The 20978-nt window shown below is 40.8% G+C and overlaps 1 protein-coding gene across 2 annotated transcripts in view; it reads right to left on the reverse strand.

Annotated features, from left to right (window-relative positions):
* The window catches only part of LOC142655350 (sodium channel protein type 2 subunit alpha-like), a 170765-nt gene that overhangs the window by 70371 nt on the left and 79416 nt on the right, over positions 1–20978 (reverse strand). For both annotated transcript variants that reach the window (XM_075829398.1, XM_075829397.1), the window contains exons 3-5: positions 18288–18408; positions 15126–15213; positions 9460–9588 (exon numbers count right to left, since the gene is read on the reverse strand). In XM_075829398.1, coding sequence (XP_075685513.1) covers positions 9460–9588; positions 15126–15213; positions 18288–18408 — 338 coding nt within the window. The remainder of the gene's footprint in view (positions 1–9459; positions 9589–15125; positions 15214–18287; positions 18409–20978) is intronic.

Consider the following 20978-nt stretch of genomic DNA (forward strand, 5'->3'; position numbering starts at 1 on the left):
CAGAGTGTGGCTACAAAGAATGTCTATCGCTCTGAAGGACCCAGCACATCGTTGATGCTACAAGGAAGTTGGACACTTGCTGCTGTGTTTGACCACAGATTATACTTGATTGCTGGAGGTCCCTGCAGCGAACACCATGTGATCAGCATACTTTTGGGGGACTCTTTAAACCAAACAAGATGATCCAGGGCAAACAATTAACCCACCCATTGAAATTAGATTATATCTAGACATATAAGGAATATGCATGTTTAGATTATCCATGCATGAGAGATCATATCAATCATCCAGAAATCGTTGTTGTTTGGCCATAGTCATATATTAGCTATGTTACATTTTAGCTTCTTCATGTCAACTTTTGAGGCAGGACTGAAGTTTTTCAATTTTTTTTCAATAAGAAAAATATTATTGATTATTTCTTATCTTCTACTGTCTGAGTCACACCTGTTACGCTGAAGGGACAATATAATGTTTTTTAATGGGTTGCCATGGCAAGGAACATTCCTTTTTGAGCATTTTACATTAGCATTGAAGTGGAGAATTCTCTTTTACATTAAAAAAAATAAAATTATATATATATATATATTTTATTTTTTTGCAATTCCTTGCAAGGATTGCCATTTTTGGTTAAAAGGAATGGAGAATAAATCAAGCCTAAAATTTATATTTTCCTATTAATTTAATATATCTTAACATCTATTCTAACTATAACATTTTCCAAAATGAGATTTCATTTCCATTTTCCCAAATTAAATTTAATTATACTACTTAATCTTTCGTTTTAGTTTAGAATTTTACTTATTTAAATTTTATTTCTTATTTTTTAATTATATTTTCTTTTAGTTAAATATATCATAGTATCTATCTTTTTCACAGTTGAACTGTGATGTTTTCTGAAATACTAATATATTTAAAACAAAAATTCTGCATTTGAAAAAGGCAAAACATAAAAGTAAATTGAGAGGTAAATAAATCGTCTTAGAAAGAGTGATGATACAGTATATGTGTCCTACTTTTTAAAGATTCAGTAATATGGGCACTTTTATGAAATTTGATCGAGCAGAACTGATTTCAAGAGACATCTCGGAGAACAATTTAATGTAAAACAATGCTTTCATTACTGGTGCTACCACTAAATAATTTTCTAAAGGTTAATGCTGTCAAATTCACACAAAAAAAGCAAAACTCTGTTTTAAAATGCTACAATAATTGCTGATTATATTATTTATTCTTGTCACATAACTGTATTCTGTTGATTAAAAAATGCAATAAATGTTTTCTTAACGGTTTTTAATCTTTTAATCAATATTTATATAAAACTATAGATCCCCTTAAAAAGCTAGTCCGTATAACGTAGACATGCAAAATAGATGAACCTTAGGTTTGTATTTTCCTAGGGAAAATCCTATGCTCTTTCGATCTTTAAATAATTTTTCTACTAATGGCGCTCCTGGTCCGGCGTGTCACATAAACCTTTGGGTTTCCTTTAGCGATAGCCTGTGCAGGTACATCCTGCATAGGGAAAAGAGTGGTATTACTAGATCAGTGCCATGGGGAAAAATGCTCTACAGAGGCACTCAGAGTGCTTGCGGAAGGGTGCTGCTCCGTATGGTGTTGCATTTGTATTTATTCTTCCCTAGAAGCAATGCTTCTTAGGGAAAAAACCTCCGCATGCCTCAATTTTCTCTGTCACATTTTTACAGAATCCAGCATAAGAACACCTTTGCATAAAATTAGAAGCATATGGAGAGACAATACGGTTTTTAGAAGTTTATTGGGCCATATTCGTAGCTTGTAAAGATCTACAACGTGGTCATATGCATGAGGCCTTATGCCAATGAATATTTTGAGATATTATTTCTGTATGACTGAATTCTGTATAATTATCAGCAATGTGTAGGCACGGGTTATATCATCTAAGAAAAAAAACAAAAAACATTCCATGTGAAAAATAATAGGTCGTGGGTGGAATGATGAAATGTGTTATAAAAAAAAAAAACTCCTTCCTCCATTACAGTAATTTTCTGATTCATTGGATCACTTAATGTCTTTGATAATCTTCAGCAGTGAAGTCAAAGCCTCTTTGAACTTCTACTGCATTCTGAGAGGAGTTTTCCAGAACCAAAGGCTTGTTCACACAGGGCTATTTTTGGTTTATTGACTTATTTATTTGTTTTTTATCTCTCTCTATGCCATAGATATTTTAAATAAAATTGTAATATAAATATCTTCATATCTAAAATTCAATAAACTATTAATTTATTTAAAATTTTACTTAATTCAACGTACAATTTAAAATGATAAAGTTCTTTACATTTGAATTTTTCATTCTTACTCTCAGCTATTTATTTGCTAGCCTAGTTTTTTTTTTTTGCAAGAACAGATTTTTTTTCCCGCACACTTCAGCACTTTGAAATTAGGAGTTGTTGCAGCTGTTCGATAATACCTTTAATACTATGGAAGAAAATATTGGGGAGTTATTTGTAATTATTCTCTAAACTTATTAAATCTTAATAATAGTTTTTTTTCTAATTGCACAGAAATTTATAATAATAATAATAATAATAATAATATGAATAATAGTAGAAGTAGTAGTAATAATATTAATAATAATAATAATAATAATAATCATCATCATCATAATAATTTTCAATCTAACACTTAAAAACGTCATAATTTGCACAGATATAAAACTACAAGTCAACATGTACTGACTGAATTTCTTAAAGGAACTTATACTTTATTTGTATAATGCCCCATGTATTCAATCGATGGCTCCTGCCTCAGTACTACACTATTACAATACATTGTTCTCACTTCTAATGCTACAATTCACACTTTAAATTGAATCTTGTCCTCTATACAGTTCGGTGTTGCACATGTATGGACAGGTGAAAGGTTCTCTTTAAATGTGAGATTTAAAAATTGGTTTAATTGAGCTCCATTACATCGATAACGCAGATTTAAGGGGACTTTCTGAGATTAGAAAAAAAGAGTGCTTTTTAACAGAAACATTGCAAAAGTGTATAATCCAGCACCTCCTTGCATAAAATTAATTCCTTTATTGGCAACACCTTAAAAAATATAGAGGTATCGAAGACACGGTTTTCTGACACTAATTATATGAATAGGGCTGAGCTGCCATACTAGACACAGTCTATAGATAAGGATGGCCCTGTTTCTGGAAAAAAAATACCTTTTTTTTCTACTGTAAAGCGGGTCTTAGTGGGGACTTTATATATTAGAGCTTGATCCTACTTTTATACCATTTTATTAGCAGTTCCACAGCCGCCTTATTAATAACAGAATTTCACTTGTGCTGAAGTTCACATAAATGTCTGGCATCAGCTGCAAATTTCTACATCACTCTCAAATAGATTGAAAAACCTGTTACTCAAGAAAACAAAACAGTTCATACCAATTATTTTGTATTAAATAAATTAATGGAAAGATAAAAATAACTGAGCAGAACGGTGGCTCTGTAGTTAGTACTATTGCCTGGGAGCCTTGGTTTAAATCCAGCCAGGTCAACATGTACATTGAGTTTGTACTGTATGTTCTCTCTTATGTTACTGTTATCTGGTTTGCTCCCACACTTTATAAGATTTAGGGGCACAACTGGATTTCAAAGGGAACCAAAGCAAAGTAAGTAATAGGTCCTCATCCCTTAATGGATGTAAAGGGGGCCATTGAAAATGTTATGTAGACCCATTTTACGTTTTACTATGGAGCACCATGGTTACCTGTCTGCATTATCTCTTCTACTGCAAAACTTTTTGCTGTCTCCTGACATTACTATATGCGTAATTCTGGTCTGGGGTTTGGTCTGAGTTCTGAATATTGGATTCTGGTATGGGTCTGTATTATGAGGTCTAAATTATGGTGTCTGGGCTCTGAATTATGAGATCTTGAGTATGGTCTAGGATCTGAATATTGTAGTCTTGTCTGGGTTCTGAATTTTGTGGTCCACTCTTGTGTGGGTCTGAATATTGGGGTCTGGTCTGGGGTATGGTCTGAGGTCAGAATATTGGAGTATGGTATGGGGATCTGTATTATAATGTTTAAATTATGTCGTCTGGGGTCTGAATATTGTGGTCTGCACTGGGGTATGTTCTGAATATTGGAGTCTGGTCTATGATATGTATTATAAGGTTTAAATTATGGGTTCTGGGGTCTGAATTATGGAGTCTGAAGTCTGGTGTCTAAATTATGGCGTCTGGAGCACAATGTTTATAAAGTTTATAAGAGTTATGTTAATGATGAGTGCTGCTTCCAATTTTCTTATTATTAATTAAGAATGCATTGATCGGTAAAGCACCTTCCTGCAACTTGACACTACCAATCAGTTTTCCCTTCATAAATAGGAAAACCCTGATTAGCTGGATTCAAAGTGTCCTATGTAGAAGAAAACGGGGCACATTTGGAGTGGGTATGTCTATAGACAACCTGCTAAGGGTCAATAATACCTTTTCCCATCCATGCATATGTCTCATTGTTATAGGTGAATGTATGCATCCCTATGGACATATCCCACGTTGTCTATAGACCACAGCATGTAAGCAAAAGCCGTCCCTTCACAGCATGATTAGTGGGAATACATGACATTGTCAAGCTAATAATACTGGAAGACATTCTTTTTTCTCTTTTTAAACAGGTAATCTCATATGATTCAATCTAGCTGCTGATGAGCCCCTGTGATACACCAGCTTTAATTATCTGTTTAGCATCTTGAGACCAAAAAATTCTCCTTGTAACCTCCTGTCAAGAGCTTCAGGTAATTAATCTGCTCCATATACAGTAATTTAATGGGAGCGTTGATTAATGGCTGATCCCAGAAGATGTCAGACAATGCTGTGTAGGAAAAAAAACCGCATTTCACATGTAGATTATTTTTTTGTGACTTATCTAATGCAATTAACCTCCTGAAATAACTTTTGAGAAAACGTTTTTTTTCCCCAGTAATTTTAATAGGACTTACATAGTCAATACAGGGGCAATAGTGCTGCATTTCTTTACAAGGAGACAGTTCTAGGTTATGTTCCTAGCAATGTCTCGTACTGAAAATCACGTATGGATTCAATGGGGAGAAAATGGCACAAAAACATCCAAGCTAGAGAATGCGGCTGGTCAAGAAAACTCAAAAACGTGCATTTAACTAATTTGTCTTCAGACAGTTGTAAAATATAAGCCCCTATCCTCCCGTATTTCTATTGAACTGAGATCACTCCCTATTGTGATAGTTTTTTGCTACAGTATAACCGCGGGGAGTCCGGTTGTTACGTAAGGAAGTGCAGATGCTACAATGCGGCCATATTAGGACAGTCTGAAACCGGCCTAACTCTATCGCCCATTAATGGAAATGGAAATAGTAAAATGATTGATGAATACGGTTTCAGTTTTCGGCATCTACTGATCTTGTAGAAATACTCAATTAATTAAGAGAATCACCAAGAAGATACTGGGCCTCATTTATGAAAACTAACGTAGACAAAAAGCTGAGGTGTAGTCCATAGCAACCAATCAGATTACAACTTTCATTTTCTATCCAGCGTTGTAAAAAGATCATGACTGGATTAGTTACCACGGGCAACTTCTTCACTGGTTTTTATCTAAGTCTTGGCTCACGGTAAAGTAGTATGGAACATAAATGGAGAAATTTCCCTAGTAACCAATCTGTTGCTATATAACTTTAATTTAAAAAAAAATGACATCTGTCACGTGATTGGTTGCTATGGGTAACACTGACACTTTTTTGTCTGCACGTAGCTATTGTAGTGTAGCATTGGTTGCAACTGGGCCAACAGCAACGAGGTTCCTGCCACATCACTGAAGATGGACCCTGTTGCAGATTTAGAGGGGTAAAGAAGTGATTATCACCCTTTCCACCTCCAACATGCAATGGAAACTGATTTTTTGCACCAGTGTCCATGAGTGCTGCATACATTTATTATATAAATGAGAAGGACCTGGTGTCCGAAGTTCACATAGAGCTCTGCCCACATAGAGCTCCGCCCATAGCCCAACTGCCAGTTAGCTCCGCCCACAGCTAGAAGACTGAGGAAGGAGATGTGAGTGATTAGTGGCGTAGCTATAATGCCTCCCCCCTTCCATACACAGTATAATGCCCTCATCTCCCACCCATGCACAGTATAATGCCCCCATATGTACGGACCTAATAGAAAAATAATAATATACATATAAATACATACTTACCTATCCCCGTTCCCCCGCCGGGTGGAGGATCCTTCTCCTCCGGTCTGTGCGATGTGAGTGACTCGGTGCAGACAAGCCTTCGCCAAGCCGCTCACAGCACAGTGCAGAGGAGAAGGATCCTCCACACGTCGTGGGAATGGAGATAGGTAAGTATGTATGTTATTATTTTTGGTCCGTACATATGGGGGCATTATACTGTGTATGGGAGGGAGGAGGGCATTATACTGTGTATGGGAGGGAAGGGGGCATTATAATGTGTATGTGAGGAAGGGGGGCATTATACTGTGTATGGGAGGGAGGAGGCATGATGATGTGTATGGGAGGGAGGGGACATTATAATGTGTATGGGCGGGAGGGGGCATTATACTGTGTATGGGAGGGAGGGGGCATTATACTGTGTATGGGAGGGAGGGGGCATTATACTGTGTATGGGAGGGGGGCATTATACTGTGTATGGGAGGGGGGCATTATACTGTGTATGGGAGGGAGGGGGGCATTATACTGTGCATGGGAGGGTGGGGGGCATTATACTGTGTATGGGAAGGAGGGGGGCATTATACTGTGTATGGGAGGGAGGGGGGCATTATACTGTGTATGGGAGGGGGGCATTATAATGTGTATGGGAGGGAGGGGGGCATTATACTGTGTATGGGAGGGGGGCATTATACTGTGTATGGGAGGGGGGCAATATAATGTGTATGGGAGGGAGGGGGGCATTATACTGTGTATGGGAGGGAGGCATTATACTGTGTATGGGATGGAGGGGGCATTATACTGTGTATGGGAGGGAGGGGGCATTATACTGTGTGTGGGAGGGAGGGGGGCATTATACTGTTTATGGGATGGAGGGGGGGGGGCATTATACTGTGTATGGGAGGGAAGGGGGGCATTATACTCTGTATGGGAGGGAGGGGGGCATTATACTGTGTATGGGAGGGAGGGGGGGCATTATACTGTGTATGGGAGGGAGGGGGGCATTATACTGTGTATGGGAGGGAGGGGGGCATTATACTGTGTATGGGAGGGAGGGGGGGCATTATACTGTGTATGGGAGGGAGGGGGGCATTATACTGTGGGGGCAGCTATGGGGAGCATTATGCTGTGTGGGGGCAGCTATGGGGGGCATTATACTGTGTGGGGGCAGCTATGGGGAGCATTATGCTGTGTGGGGGCAGCTATGGGGGGCATTATACTGTGTGGGGGCAGCTATGGGGGGCATTATACTGTGGAGGCAGCTATGAGGGGCATTATATTGTGGGGGCATCTATGAGGGGCATTATACTGTGTGAGGAGCTGATATGGGAGGGGCATTATACTGTGTGGGGGCATCTATGGGGGCATTATACGTTGTGTGGATCATTTATATATATTAACAGACCACTGCATTCCTTTGCTAGCAAACCCGTGTAACGAGTTTTCTATACTAGTTTTGAATTATTAGGCCCATTGCCTAAGGCCTCATGCACACGACCGTAGCCATGTGCACGGCCTTGATTTTCGGGATGTCCGGCAGCGGACTGTCAGCCACGAGCCGCCCGCAAACCGCGGGACATGCACATGGCCGCGGCCATTATTTTCAATGAACCCGGACCGCAGAAAACGGCCGTAATAAGACATGCCCGTTCTTTCTGCGGTCCGGGCTCCCGGGCCGTGCAAAGACCGCAAAAACTACTTTATAGAAAAGAATGGGGCCGCAATTCTCCCGTGGATTTTCGGGGGAATTGCGGCCGCAAAAACACGTTCGTGTGCATGGGGCCTTACTCGAATGAAACTAATTGAAATAAATGCTTAGAAAATGTATGTTCGCACTTTTTTTTTTTTTTTATGGTATATGTGAAAGGTACAGCCATTACATAGTTTGAGCAGAGCATGCAGCTACTTACACACAACAGTATTTTGGGCAGTAGTTTGCATAAGTATTTGTAAGCCAAAACCAGGAGGGGGTCCAAAACACAGAAGCGGTACAAATCATTTCATTATACTTTTTAGTATCTTTTTATCTGTAATCTTCTACTTCTAATTTTGACTTACAAATACTGAAGCAAAACATTGACCAAAACAGTGTTGTGCAAAAAATTAACTACACATTCATCAAACTTTTGATATATCATAGAGACATATCAAAAATTTGGTTTGGTGGGGGTCTAGGTGCTGAGATCGCCATTGTCACTGAAACTAAGGTGCAGAAGTGTTCAGCTGAGCACTTTGCAACTTCAGCTGTGATCAGCGCTCCCTGTCCGGCTGATAACGGCTCATATAAAACGTCTGCGTAAGCCGTCTTCAGCCTGATGAGTAGCGCTGATCACTGCCAAGGGTGAAAACCGCTCAGCACTTTTGCACCTTCGTTTCAGCAATGGTGGGGGTTTCAGCACCCGGACCTCCCCCAATCCAGACTTTTGATAAATCTCTATGACATATCAAAAGTTTGATAAATGTGTAGTCGCTCTTTAAAGTGGCCTAAAACTCAGTTCACATCTCCCTCCGAGCCCCTGTTGCAGATTCTGTCACAAAACGACGGACAACATAATAGACGGCATTATAAGTCATTGGGGTTTATCGGGTGCTGATAGATACTTCTTCAATCTGGAAGCCCCTAGGTCACTGGTTAAAAAATCTGTACAGTACCAGTAAGGGTATGTTCACCTCTGTGCTATGGATTGTGTACACTGGATCTAGCTGGTGCCACTGACTTATCGAAACCAAAGTGATAGAAACCCTGAGGATACACAATATCCCATTGTGTGCAATGACGTCACACTCTGTAGGATCTTTACACAACATGAACTTAAAATATTAATTTATTCTATTTACAATTACTACAATTTGGTGTAGTTCTCATAAAACCCTACCTCTGCACTGATCCTTTATAAAACGACTGATGTTTCATGTGACAGAGGGATCCTTGGTTGCCATATGGCACCAAGGACTGGAGTGCGACTGTTAACTCTTTGTCCCTATAACTACACCACCGTTCTACAGTCAAATCAGTGTCAATGTATTACCAGCCGCTTCTTGCCCCCTTGCCACCAAGATGTAATGAAATGGGAGGAGGGCGCAGTTCATGCCATACATGATGTTCATTATATGTGCCAGTCTAAGACTATCTTAGACCAGTTTTGAGGTGGAAGATGTTTATTGGGCACCAATGGCACGAACTAGCTCTGTAAACTGTAAACCCAATATATAGTGAAATATCCAATTTAAATCCACCTTAACTTATACAAGATAATGTAATATGATACTTACGCCATAACAATTACACTGAAATCTAGCCAGTTCCATGGATCTCGCAGGAAGGTGAATTTTTCTAGACAGAAACCTCTTGCAAGAATTTTTATGAGAGATTCAAAAGTATAAATTCCAGTGAACGTGTATCTGTAAAAGACAAGAATTAAATACATAAGAGTAATAAATTCACTAGGGGGAAACAAAGTTCTAAGATTTACCCCACTCCTTCTTCCTTCCATCCACATCCTCCCCCACCCCTGTTTGATCTTTATGGACATATTTTTTTTTCAATTTCATTCTTCTTATTTATGTAACTGTCTACTTTACTAAAGTTGGCTGTATACATAACCTACATAAAAAGTTGAGTAATTTTGTAGGTACATTATTTATCTTTGCACTGATCATGAGTAACAGCTTGAATTATATTCCAGAGCTGCAGTCACAAATTGGCTGGTTGTTATTGGAAACAGTCAACAAGCTTATTGTCAGATAGATCCCTAACAGCTTAGCTGAACTCTTATATTACAGTGGAACATTTAAGGCCTTTTTATATCGGCCAATTATTGGGCAAACGAGCGATCACAGAACGATTGTTCACAATAATTGCCCTGCGAGCAGCCGATGAACAAGCTAACGCTTGTTCATCGGCTGATTGCATCGTTTTAAATAACAAAACTATTATCGTTGTCGGCAGCAAATCTGCCGACAACAATAATAGTTGATGTGCTTCCGACAACGATAATAGTTTTGACAGGATAAAAATGTATGGGAACGATCAATTGGAGAAACAAGCGCTCATCCCCATACTAGCTCTTTGTGAAAGGAGCAAACCAGCATCGATCAATGAGCTGTCTTGTTGATCGGCGCTCGTTTACATGGCCAACATCGGGCCGTGTAATATCACCCTTAGTCTTCCATCATCAGATTACTGGACTGTGCCTGGTGTAAAGATCACACTTGCCCTAATTTAAATTAGCAAACGCTCTGGGCAGACAGCAAGAAATGCTGGGAGATTTCAGCTCTAAAGCCTGCAGAATTTTGATTTCAGTTCTGAACTATAATACAGGCTGTAACTCAGGATCAGTATAAGATGAGTAATGTAATGTGTTTACAAAGTTACTCAACTTTGAATGTAGATCCATTCTCTGTGAAAACTGTAAAATGGTGCTCAAAGGTGGTCATTTCAATAACACTGTTATGCCAATTTATGCCAGGGCCGTTGTAGCTATTTTTAGTGCAGTCAGGATTTTACACAAATTAATCTGATAAATGAATGACTCAATCACATAAGTAGACATAATTTTCTTTATTCATAGAAAAGATTGATTTTAACTATTGAGTGACAGCTGCAGTCCACAACAATGCATGCTACTCACTGTATTCATTTGTACTGCAGTTGTATTATAGTTATAGTTTAAGGCTCTGTGAACCTTTGAATGTCAATTTTTTTTTTTTAAATATCGAAATAGTGCAAATATCGAAATAGTTTTTATTAAAAATTTGTTTTACTTTTTTAGATACAGCTGCTCTGTATTCTCTATACAGAGCAGCTGTATCGTTCACTATTACCTGAACCTGTCATTCCCTTAGACCTGACGGGAGCAGGATTTAGCGTAAGATACAAATGCTATATATATATATATAGAGAGAGAGAGCGAGAGAGAGAGAGAGAATACAGAGCAGCTGTATCTAAAAAAGTAAAATTTATTTTTAATAAAAACTATTTAGCAAGTTGCACTAATCACACTGACTGACCTTTTTTTATTAAAAAATAAATAAAAACTTGCAATTTACATGTTTGAATAGCCTTTAAAATCAATGAGTTGTACTTTAAAACGTCTCAGTGTAGCACTGGCCTTACACAGAAGACATCAGGAGCAGGCAATGTGTCACTTAAACCAGCAGCTTAATGTATTAATTCCCCCCACACAGATGTACAAAATTGGCATTTGGCTTTGAGGGACAAAAAAACTTTATTGAATCACTTCCTCGGCTTTTCTTTGCAGCCTCTTCTGTTAGATGACAGCACAGCTGAAATTAAATCGCCAACAGCACTTAAGTTAATATAAATAGAATTCTCTAAGGATTGTAACCTTGCTGCATCACTAAGCAACTAGTGCCATTATTACCCTGTAATGAGTGCCGGGACCTTTATATCATACACACTCTAAAATAGCCATGATTAAGGACGTGCACAACGTCTGAAACGCGTAGGCCCCAAGACTGGACCGAGACACTCTCCTACCTGCACACCAGGATTCCTTCCTCTGGACCCTGTTTTAACTTTGATACTCAGTAAACTTGGAAAGTTTCCATTTTATCCTCTACATCGCTGGATTCAACCCTCTGCCTTGCCTGTCCGCATCCATCGTGTGCCGACACGAGATTCCGTGCGATGTCCACGACACACATGCCAAGTGTCAGGTGAGCTGGAGGATCCCTCCCATATCTCCTGTGTCAACTAGTGCCATTATTACCCTGTAATGAGTGCCGGGACCTTTATATCATACACACTCTATTGTGCCAGCAATAAAGAAGATGCAGGTGCTATTCACCTGTGGCAACCCTTAAAAATATGTTAAATACGTTGACTCCTGACCAGTACATAACCAGCCATATAACTGTTTCGCAATGTCTTCGCTATAGTTAGCACTGCGATAGAAACTGTAAAAGCACGTAGACTTCCATTCAATGACAAGTCGTCTTAAGGAGAGTAGCAGCCGCTTAATGTAGACAGCTCTGGGATTGAGGAAATACCAGAGTAGATGATTCTAAGGGTTCATCCTCCAGCTAAACAGATCTGGCTCATGTCCACCTTTAATCCTATGGGCAATGTAGTGCATTGTGGGCCCACCAGAAGAGATAATTTTGAGAGACCACCCTATCTCTATACAGATCAGGTTCATCTCCACTTTTAATTCAGAAACATGATACTTTTAGATTCTGATGAGGACCTCATGGTACTAGCAATGGCTGAAGACCTTATGGTCCTAGCCAAGGCTGGGGAACTCAAGGTCTAAGCCATGGCTGTGGACCTCATGATCTAAGCCAGGGGTCTCAAACTCGGCCGGGTAAGTGGGCCGCATATAGAAAAAATGGGAAGTTGACGGGCCGCATTACTTTCAAATTTGATACAATACAAAATTATTGTTAATCAATTCGTTATTTGTACTACTATAACACTATATTACTAGAATAATAATACTACATTACTATAATAATACCGCTAGGTTTAAAATTTGAGATATTTCTCCACGTGCTTATTTCAACAATCCAGCTTTCCAGTTTAAGTGTCGCTAAATGCAGTCCGGCGGCTCAGTTAGCACACATGTCAAGATTGGGCAGCCCCTTTTTAGATAGTGCCTCAGTGCCCTCTGTGGATGCTGCCGCAGTGCCCTCTGTGGATGCTGCCGCAGTGCCCTCTGTGGATCCTGCCGCAGTGCCCTCTGTGGATAATGCAACACACCCCTAGATAAGGCCACAGTGCTCTCTGTAGATAAGGCCACAGTGCCCTCTGTAGATAAGGCCACCTTGCCCTCTGTAGATGAGGCCGCCCCAGTGCACTCTGTAGATGAGGCCGCCCCAGTGCCCTCTGTAGATGAGGCCGCCCCAGTGCCCTCTGTAGATGAGGCCGCCCCAGTGCCCTCTGTAGATGAGGCCGCCCCAGTGCCCTCTGTAGATGAGGCCGCCCCAGTGCCCTCTGTAGATGAGGCCGCCCCAGTGCCCTCTGTAGATGAGGCCGCCCCAGTGCCCTCTGTAGATGAGGCCATCTCAGTGCCCTCTGTAGATGAGGCCGCCCCTGTGCCCTCTGTAGAGGCTGCCCCAGTGATGTCAGGGGCTTGCCCAGAGCTGGAGTCCCGGAGCAGAGCCGCTTCTGGCACTCTGCCTGGGATTCCAGCTCTGCTCCTGACATCACTGTCCATATATGGACAGAGATGTCAGGGGCAACCCCAGAGCTGGAGTCCCAGACAGAGCGCTAGTAGGCTCTTCCTGGGACTCCAGCTGTGCTCCTGACATCACTGGGACTCCTGCTCTGGGGAAGCCCCTGACATCATTGTCGATGTATGGACAGCGATGTCAGAGGCTTCCCCAGAGTCCCGGAGCAGAGCCGATAATAGCACTCTGCCCGGGACTCCGCTCTGGGGAAGAACCTGACACACTGTCCATATATGGGCAGATATGTCAGGGAATTCCGCAGCGTCCCGGAGCAGAGCCTATACTAGCGCTCTGCCCGGGACTCCGGCTCTGGGGAAGCCCCAGACATCGCTGTTCATATGTGGACAGCGATGTCAGGGAATTCCACAGAGTCCCGGAGCAGAGCCGACATCAGCGCTCTGCTCGGGACTCTGGCTCTGGGGAAGCCCCAGATATCGCTGTTCATATGTGGACAGCGATGTCAGGGAATTCCACAGAGTCCCGGAGCAGAGCCGACACCAGCGCTCTGCTCCGCTCTGGGCAAGACCCTGACACACTGTCCATATATGGGCAGCGATGTCAGGGAATTCCACAGAGTCCCGGAGCAGAGCCGACACCAGCACTCTGCTCGGGACTCCGGCTCTGGAGAAGCCCCAGACATCGCTGTTCATATGTGGACAGCGATGTCAGGGAATTCCAGAGTCTCGGAGCAGAGCCGATACTAGCAGCTCTGTGTCCCGCGGGCCGCAGATGACAGCCCCAGGGGCCGCATGCGGCCCGCGGGCCACGTGCTTGAGACCCCTGATCTAAGCAATGGCTAGAGACCTCATTGTCCTAGCCATGGCTGTGGACCTCGTGGTCCAAGAAATGGCTGGGGACCTCATGGTCCAAGCGATGGCTGAGGACCTCATGGCCCTAGTCATGTCTGGGTACCATTAGTTGCAAAACCTGGGCCCATGGTTAGCCAGTTCAACACTGGCAGAGAGGTTGAGCACATGATGCATTATAGAGCATATTAGGCTATTTTGAAATTTTATGAAAAATGGTGGCATTTTGGCTATACTAGGTCTGGCTTCGGGTATTGGCCAGAAGGGCTAATGGGCAAGAACATATCAGTGGACTAGTTTGGGGTGTACATTTTATTGTTAAATATATGTCATACCTCAATCAGCTACCCAGATACATTTTGGCTATAATAGTTAGGGGAGCACCCATTCAGTCTTAGTTCCACTCATGATGGTATATTAACATATTCGCACAGTAGTATGGACAGATAAAATAATAAGGCAGAAGTAATAAAAAAAAAAACACAAATGTGGACTTGTGCCCACTCTATGCCATGATCAAATGTTAAAACAGAATCCTACCTTGGGTCAGAGGATGGCATTTGGGGTATAGTAGAACATATACAACTACAACACCAAATTGAACCAAATAGTGGTATATTGGCTATACAACTGCATATTATGCTACACGGAAGTATATTTGTTATATTATGACATTGCTTGTTTAAAATTTCCAGAAACATTTTTGCTATTTCACGACAATTTATATACAGTATATGAACACATTCATTTTCAAGTTGACATATTTATTCTTTTCTAACTACATTATGTCAGATAGGCATCCCGGTTTTTACCAAGCAATTACTTCATTACTGATGACTGAGAAATCCATTGTTAATGTCTATGGCAGTGCACTGATCATTAAACTGGCAACCATAAAATTATATCAAAGACAACGAAACAGTAGATAAAGCAAATACTTACTCTACATTCTTGGTCCACTCCGGGGGATTACTCATGGTCATGAACACGCAGTTGGTCAAAATAGTGCACATTATGAGCATGCTGAATAATGTGAAGTGCAGTCAAGGAGAAAGTCAAAGTAAAAATCATTCAATGCAAATATATATATACATGAATACTAATATTTATCTAGCTATATAAAATATAATCAGATCTCCTTTAGAAATGATAAAAAAATTACCAAAAATACGTAACAAAAGCAATACGGTAAATGGACCACCTTATGGACAATTCCAGACATTTATCTTACTATTGTGGGGTCAATTCTCCTCGTTCCCATCCTAGCAAAAAGTCTCCGCATGTAAATATAGAACTGAGATCCTAATAATTAATTATACTATTGTTCGCCGGATCAGAGCTAAAATTGTTTTGAGTAAACTCAGCCTTCAAAATGGCAATCGAAAAACTCTAGAAAACACTTGTTCCTTTTGAGCTATTAGTGTACTCATAATCTGAATTTATAGTAACATATATTAACACTCCATAATATGGACGCCTGGAGCTGTGGCGTCTTCTCTCTTCCGACGCCAAGGTTGAAGGACCTATGGGTGACGTCACGCTGTGTCTGCAGTGAAAGAAGCTGGCTGGGAGTGATGACGTCACCCACAGGTCCTTCAACCTTGGTGTCAGAAGAGAGAAGACACCACAGCTCCAGGCGTACAGTTGAATTTTCAGCAGCATCATCATGTGCAGATAAGCATAGCAAACTCCCTAGAGATGAGCATATTAACCTTTTGGACGCCTTTCAGCCGATGTATCTTCTTTGTCCGACGACAAGGTTGAAGGACCTGTGGGTGACGTCACGCTGTGCGTCTTTAGCGAAAGAAGCTGGGTGGGAACGCTGAGAAGTGTATGATGCCGATTTGTCAGCATCATACACTTCTATTCACAACGCCCAGTTAGTAAAACAAGTAAACACGCCCAGTTGTTAAAAACACAATACACGTCCAGTTGAAAATACGAAAAAAAAAAAACGCCCAGTTGTCCATTTCAAAGCTCATTTGCATAAATATAAAATTGCTCATAACTTGGCCAAAAATGATTGTTTTTAAAAAAAAACAAAACGTTACTGTTTTCTACATTGCAGCTCCGATCACATGCAATAGGAGATAGGGATTTGATAATCTGGTGACAGAGCCTCTTTAAAGTTGGCAAAAGCGGCATAGCTATACTATTTCTAATTTTCCCTAGATCCCAGGATTATACAAAGTCCTACTTTATAGTTTATGAAGGGATTGTGGTGTTCTGCTCAGTCACGCAGGGTCATATTTAATTATTAGAGCAAACATCTTTCTCTTTACTCACTTTAGATAAGATTCTTTCAACCACAAACATGGCGCGGTCCTATTACTAGGTACTGATTTAATTAAATCACCTGTTGTCATATTGACAGTAATACACGTGACCACTTAGACTCTATCAGCTCAATTACAGCGCCCTTTCTAAGGGCACAATGCAATAGGCCAAGGGGTTCTGAACAGAAGTATATATAACTTGTAATCATTACAGGCTTTATGTCTCAGGAGCCTGTAGGCACAGACTGTCTAGAGCCTTAATGCCCTTTTACACTGGGTGATTATCGGGCAGACAATCGTTTATATAACGCTCGTTCCCGATAATTGCCCTGTGTAAACAGGGGAACGATCAGCAGATGAATGAGCAAACGCTCGATCATCTGCTGATCGTATCGTTTTAAAAAAGTGGAAATATTATCGTTGTCGGCAGCACATCTTGGTGTGTAAACAGGGAGACGTGCTACCGACATGATAATAATGTATGGGGACCAGCGATCAGAGTAACGACCGCTCGTCCTCATACCTAGCTCCGTGTGACAGGAGCAAATGAGAGCCGATGAACGATGTCTCGTTGATCAGCGCTCGCTGCTACAGCCGAATATCGGCAGGTGTAAAAGGCCTTTTACACTCCGCCTATCGAGTAGACCACATCTTAAAGGGGTTGTACAGGATTAACCGACTGCTTTCTTTCCGAAACAGTGCCACACCTGTTCACTGCTTGTGTCTGATATTGCAACTCAGCTCCATTTACTTCAATGGAGCTGTGCTGCAATATCAGACGCAACCTGTGGACAGGTGTGATGCTGGTTTTGGAAGAAAGAAGCCATGTTTTTCTAATCCTGTACAACCCCTTTAAGTCATGTATGGTTTTACAATGTTTGCCTGCTCTTACAATTGAAATCAGAATATGGCGACGCACTGCGACTCGTTTAGTAGTCTGATGTATTTATGATATCAGGGCACTGTTCTCCTGTGTTCTCTTTCAATCATATGCTGGAGAGCAGCAGGAGGGAAGGGAGAACCAGCATATCATAAATACATTGGACTCCTATCCGTGGCGCAGAAGAACCTTGCACGCACAGAGCTTATGTTGGACCTATCGTCCTTTATTATTCGTTATATGAAAATGCACAGTACTCGGGCTCGACTATTTCCGTAACCCCCATAGGAATATATGAACAGAGCCGGCATATGCGGGATGCCACCTCTCAATCAATTGTCTGGATGCAGCTGCTGGTGGATGACCCAGGATCTGAAAATAGGTGCGGGTCCCAGAGCTGAGAACCGCATCTATCAGACATTTATGCCATAACCCGTAGATATCCCATTAATGCCTTAGATGGGAATAACCTTTTAATAAAAGCTATATCCATCTTTGCATATTTGTTATTATTGTTCCAATGCCTCTGTAATAAAAAAAATAGTTCCACGGAGAGGCAGGGACTCCTAGCGTCGTACATAACTATGATGCTAGGAGCCCGGCTCCCTGCACTGTGTTCGGTCCGGGACTTGCGGCCAAAATACGTTCCGTTCTTTACGGACCGAACATGCTCGTGGGAATCCAGCCTTACCCTATTACTATTTGGTAGGTTAGCAAGAAGTAGGGGACACGTGGAAAGAGTATCAGACTACACAAGGTTGTTGTCTGTTACCATGGAGACACATAGGTCTGCATTGCAGCTTTAGATGCCAAACGGTAAGGACATTTTTAATGAAGACTATTTGCAAAGTTGCTTCATTTTTTTCAATTTAAGATGCATATGAGAAATTAAAAAAATGGTTGCAAAGGTGTACATAGGCAATAAATGGAACACCACAATAAAAGGATATGAATGTACCAAAACCTTAATAGCTATTTTTCTAAGGGGGTTAAAAGGAGTTAAAATGTACAAGGCAGATGTGGCACTGAAGCGGAAGATTGCCTTCCCTCTATTCAATACTATAAAAGTCTGTAAAGAGAGAAATAAACAATTAGTTAAACAGCAACAACAAAGCTTCAAAAACATTCTGTGTTCTCAGCATTAATTTATGTTTACAAATGTGAGATAAAAAGATGTAATCCTACAATAATCCTTGTAGGCTTTGTTCACATCTGCGTCAGAGCTCCGTTTATGCGTTCTGTCTGAGCTTTCCGTCAGGGGAACCCATGAATGGAACCCTGACTGAGACAAACGGAAACCATAGGTTTTCCGCTTCCATCACCATTGATTTCAATGGTGACGGATCCGATGCAAATGGTTTCCATTTGTCTCCGTTGTGCAAGGGTTTCCCTCATTTTGACGGAATCAATACCGTAGTCGACAGCGCTATTCATTCCATCAAACCGACGGAACCTTTGCACAACTGAGACAAGCGGAAACCATTTGCATCAGATCCATCACCATTGAAATCACTGGTGATGCAAACGGAAACCTATGGTTTCCTTTTGTTTCAGTCAGGGTTCCGTTCATGTGTTCCCCTGACGGAAAGCTCAGACGGAACCCATGAACGGAGCCCTGACGCAGATGTGAACGAAGTCTACCCTGCAGCGTAAGATAGGAACCTGCTAGCTAAATTGCCCATTATCAACATGAAAAAAATACATAAACTACAGAGATCAATGATGAGCTGTGTTTAGGGAATGACCAAAGTCTGTAATCTGGCCGTACCTCCATGTGTTAACATTTTTAATCGGTTAGCTCTCCTGACGTGTCAGTTTTAGTAAATACTTGTATTCTTTTATTATAACTCTCTATTGCGCCAATCCTCTGTTATTCCTCCTGGAAATCTAAGAATAAACTGACAACTAGACGTTACCATTCCTCTTATCAATAGGATGTGTCGCTACACACTCTAAAATCGTACAGTCAGTACCGACAGTGTCAGACTGTGTAAGGATGCCCTTATTCACAAGGGAAATGGTGACGCTCAGTTGTCAATTTATTCATACAGAGGAACAGTAAAACACAGAAAAGGGGCTCCAGAATTGTTATGTCATGGGAATACAAGTATTTACTAAAACAGACGTGTCAGGTGAGGTGACTCGAAATGTTTATTATACAACAAGTGAGGTTACCACATACGACATTCTCATTAAATCCTCGCCCTTCTCAGAAGCTGACTATTTTACATATGTGTTTTGTGGATGCTCACCACAATGAAGGAGACCATTTTTTAAATTGTTCTTTTTTCTCTGGTCAAAGTGACATTAAAGTCTTTTTGAGTGACATTAGAGAACTTTGGAATTTTTTACAAGCATATAAATGCCCCACATTTTTATTTTTTCACTCTCCAACCATTTCCAGTGTGCCAACGTGCTTATGAATCAGGTATCTAATGATTACCTGGCCACAGCATGTGACACTAAGTCAATCGTTGATGGAAAGGTCAGAAGCATTAATGATCTATTATGGACAAATGTTGGCCAAGCTAATTCTACAATTTAGACTCATTTGTTGCTTGAGGGAAGAGAAATCATTTGCACATTGCGAAATGTAAAGGTTGTAAACGATATAATTTAATATAATGTGCGAATCTCTATAAATTAAATCTATAATGACATAAGAGGTTTCTATCATTAAGAAACAGGATAAAAAGTGTGAATTGAAATACATATTATGTTAAAGGTCACCAAATAATTCAGTGAATAGTTTAGGCTTCGTTCATATTTGCGTCAGGGTTCCATTCTGACGGGAAGCTCCAACAGAACGTTAAAACGGAACCTGACGCAGATTTGAACGAAGCCTTAGAGGAGAACTACCAGAAGACCCTCTGTTGTTGTTTTTTTTTAAATTTCTAATCTGAGATATCATTGCCTAAAGTTACAGGCCCAAAGCCTGAGGTAGCACTACTGAGGCATTCTTATGACAACATGTCCCTATCCAAATTTTGTCCAGTGCCGTCTTTTCCTGGAGACCTTGTATCAAGATAAAAATCACCAAAACATCAATGCCCACATGTATACACTCATAAGTGAGACAATTCAATGTAGAAAAGTACATATTAATGTAAATAGTGAGCATTAAAGCTTTCCATGTTAACTGCACCTAATAAAAATCAAAAAGGGGACATGCAGAGGCATAACTTGAAGCTTCTTAGTCCAAATCCAAAATATGTAACAGAACCCCCCCCCCCCCCCATCTACCATGGGCATATATTAATATCTTGTTATGTGGCACATGGTCCTTTTGGGCCCCCTCACCAGGGTCTGGGTGTTTCTCCTATTTCTGCACCCCCTATAGCTGGCCCCTGGGGACATGTTGTTATCAGGATCTCTTAGTGCAGCCTCAGGCATTGGGCCTGTAACTTCATATAATAATATCTAAGCCTAGAAGTACACTATTGAATAAATATTATTTTCACATGACCATGTTTTTTTAGGAGAATACATCCTTAGCTATTGTCACCTGACATTGCTTTTTGAAAAAACTTTTTATTTTTCATACTGTTACTAACATGTTGTATGATATATATGAAAAATATCTTTCAAACTAAAAAACAATAGCAAGGAAGTACAAAGAGGGAAGAAAAGAGACCTTAC

The sequence above is a fragment of the Rhinoderma darwinii genome, chromosome 6 (assembly GCF_050947455.1).
Source record: "Rhinoderma darwinii isolate aRhiDar2 chromosome 6, aRhiDar2.hap1, whole genome shotgun sequence".
NCBI lineage: Eukaryota > Metazoa > Chordata > Amphibia > Anura > Rhinodermatidae > Rhinoderma > Rhinoderma darwinii.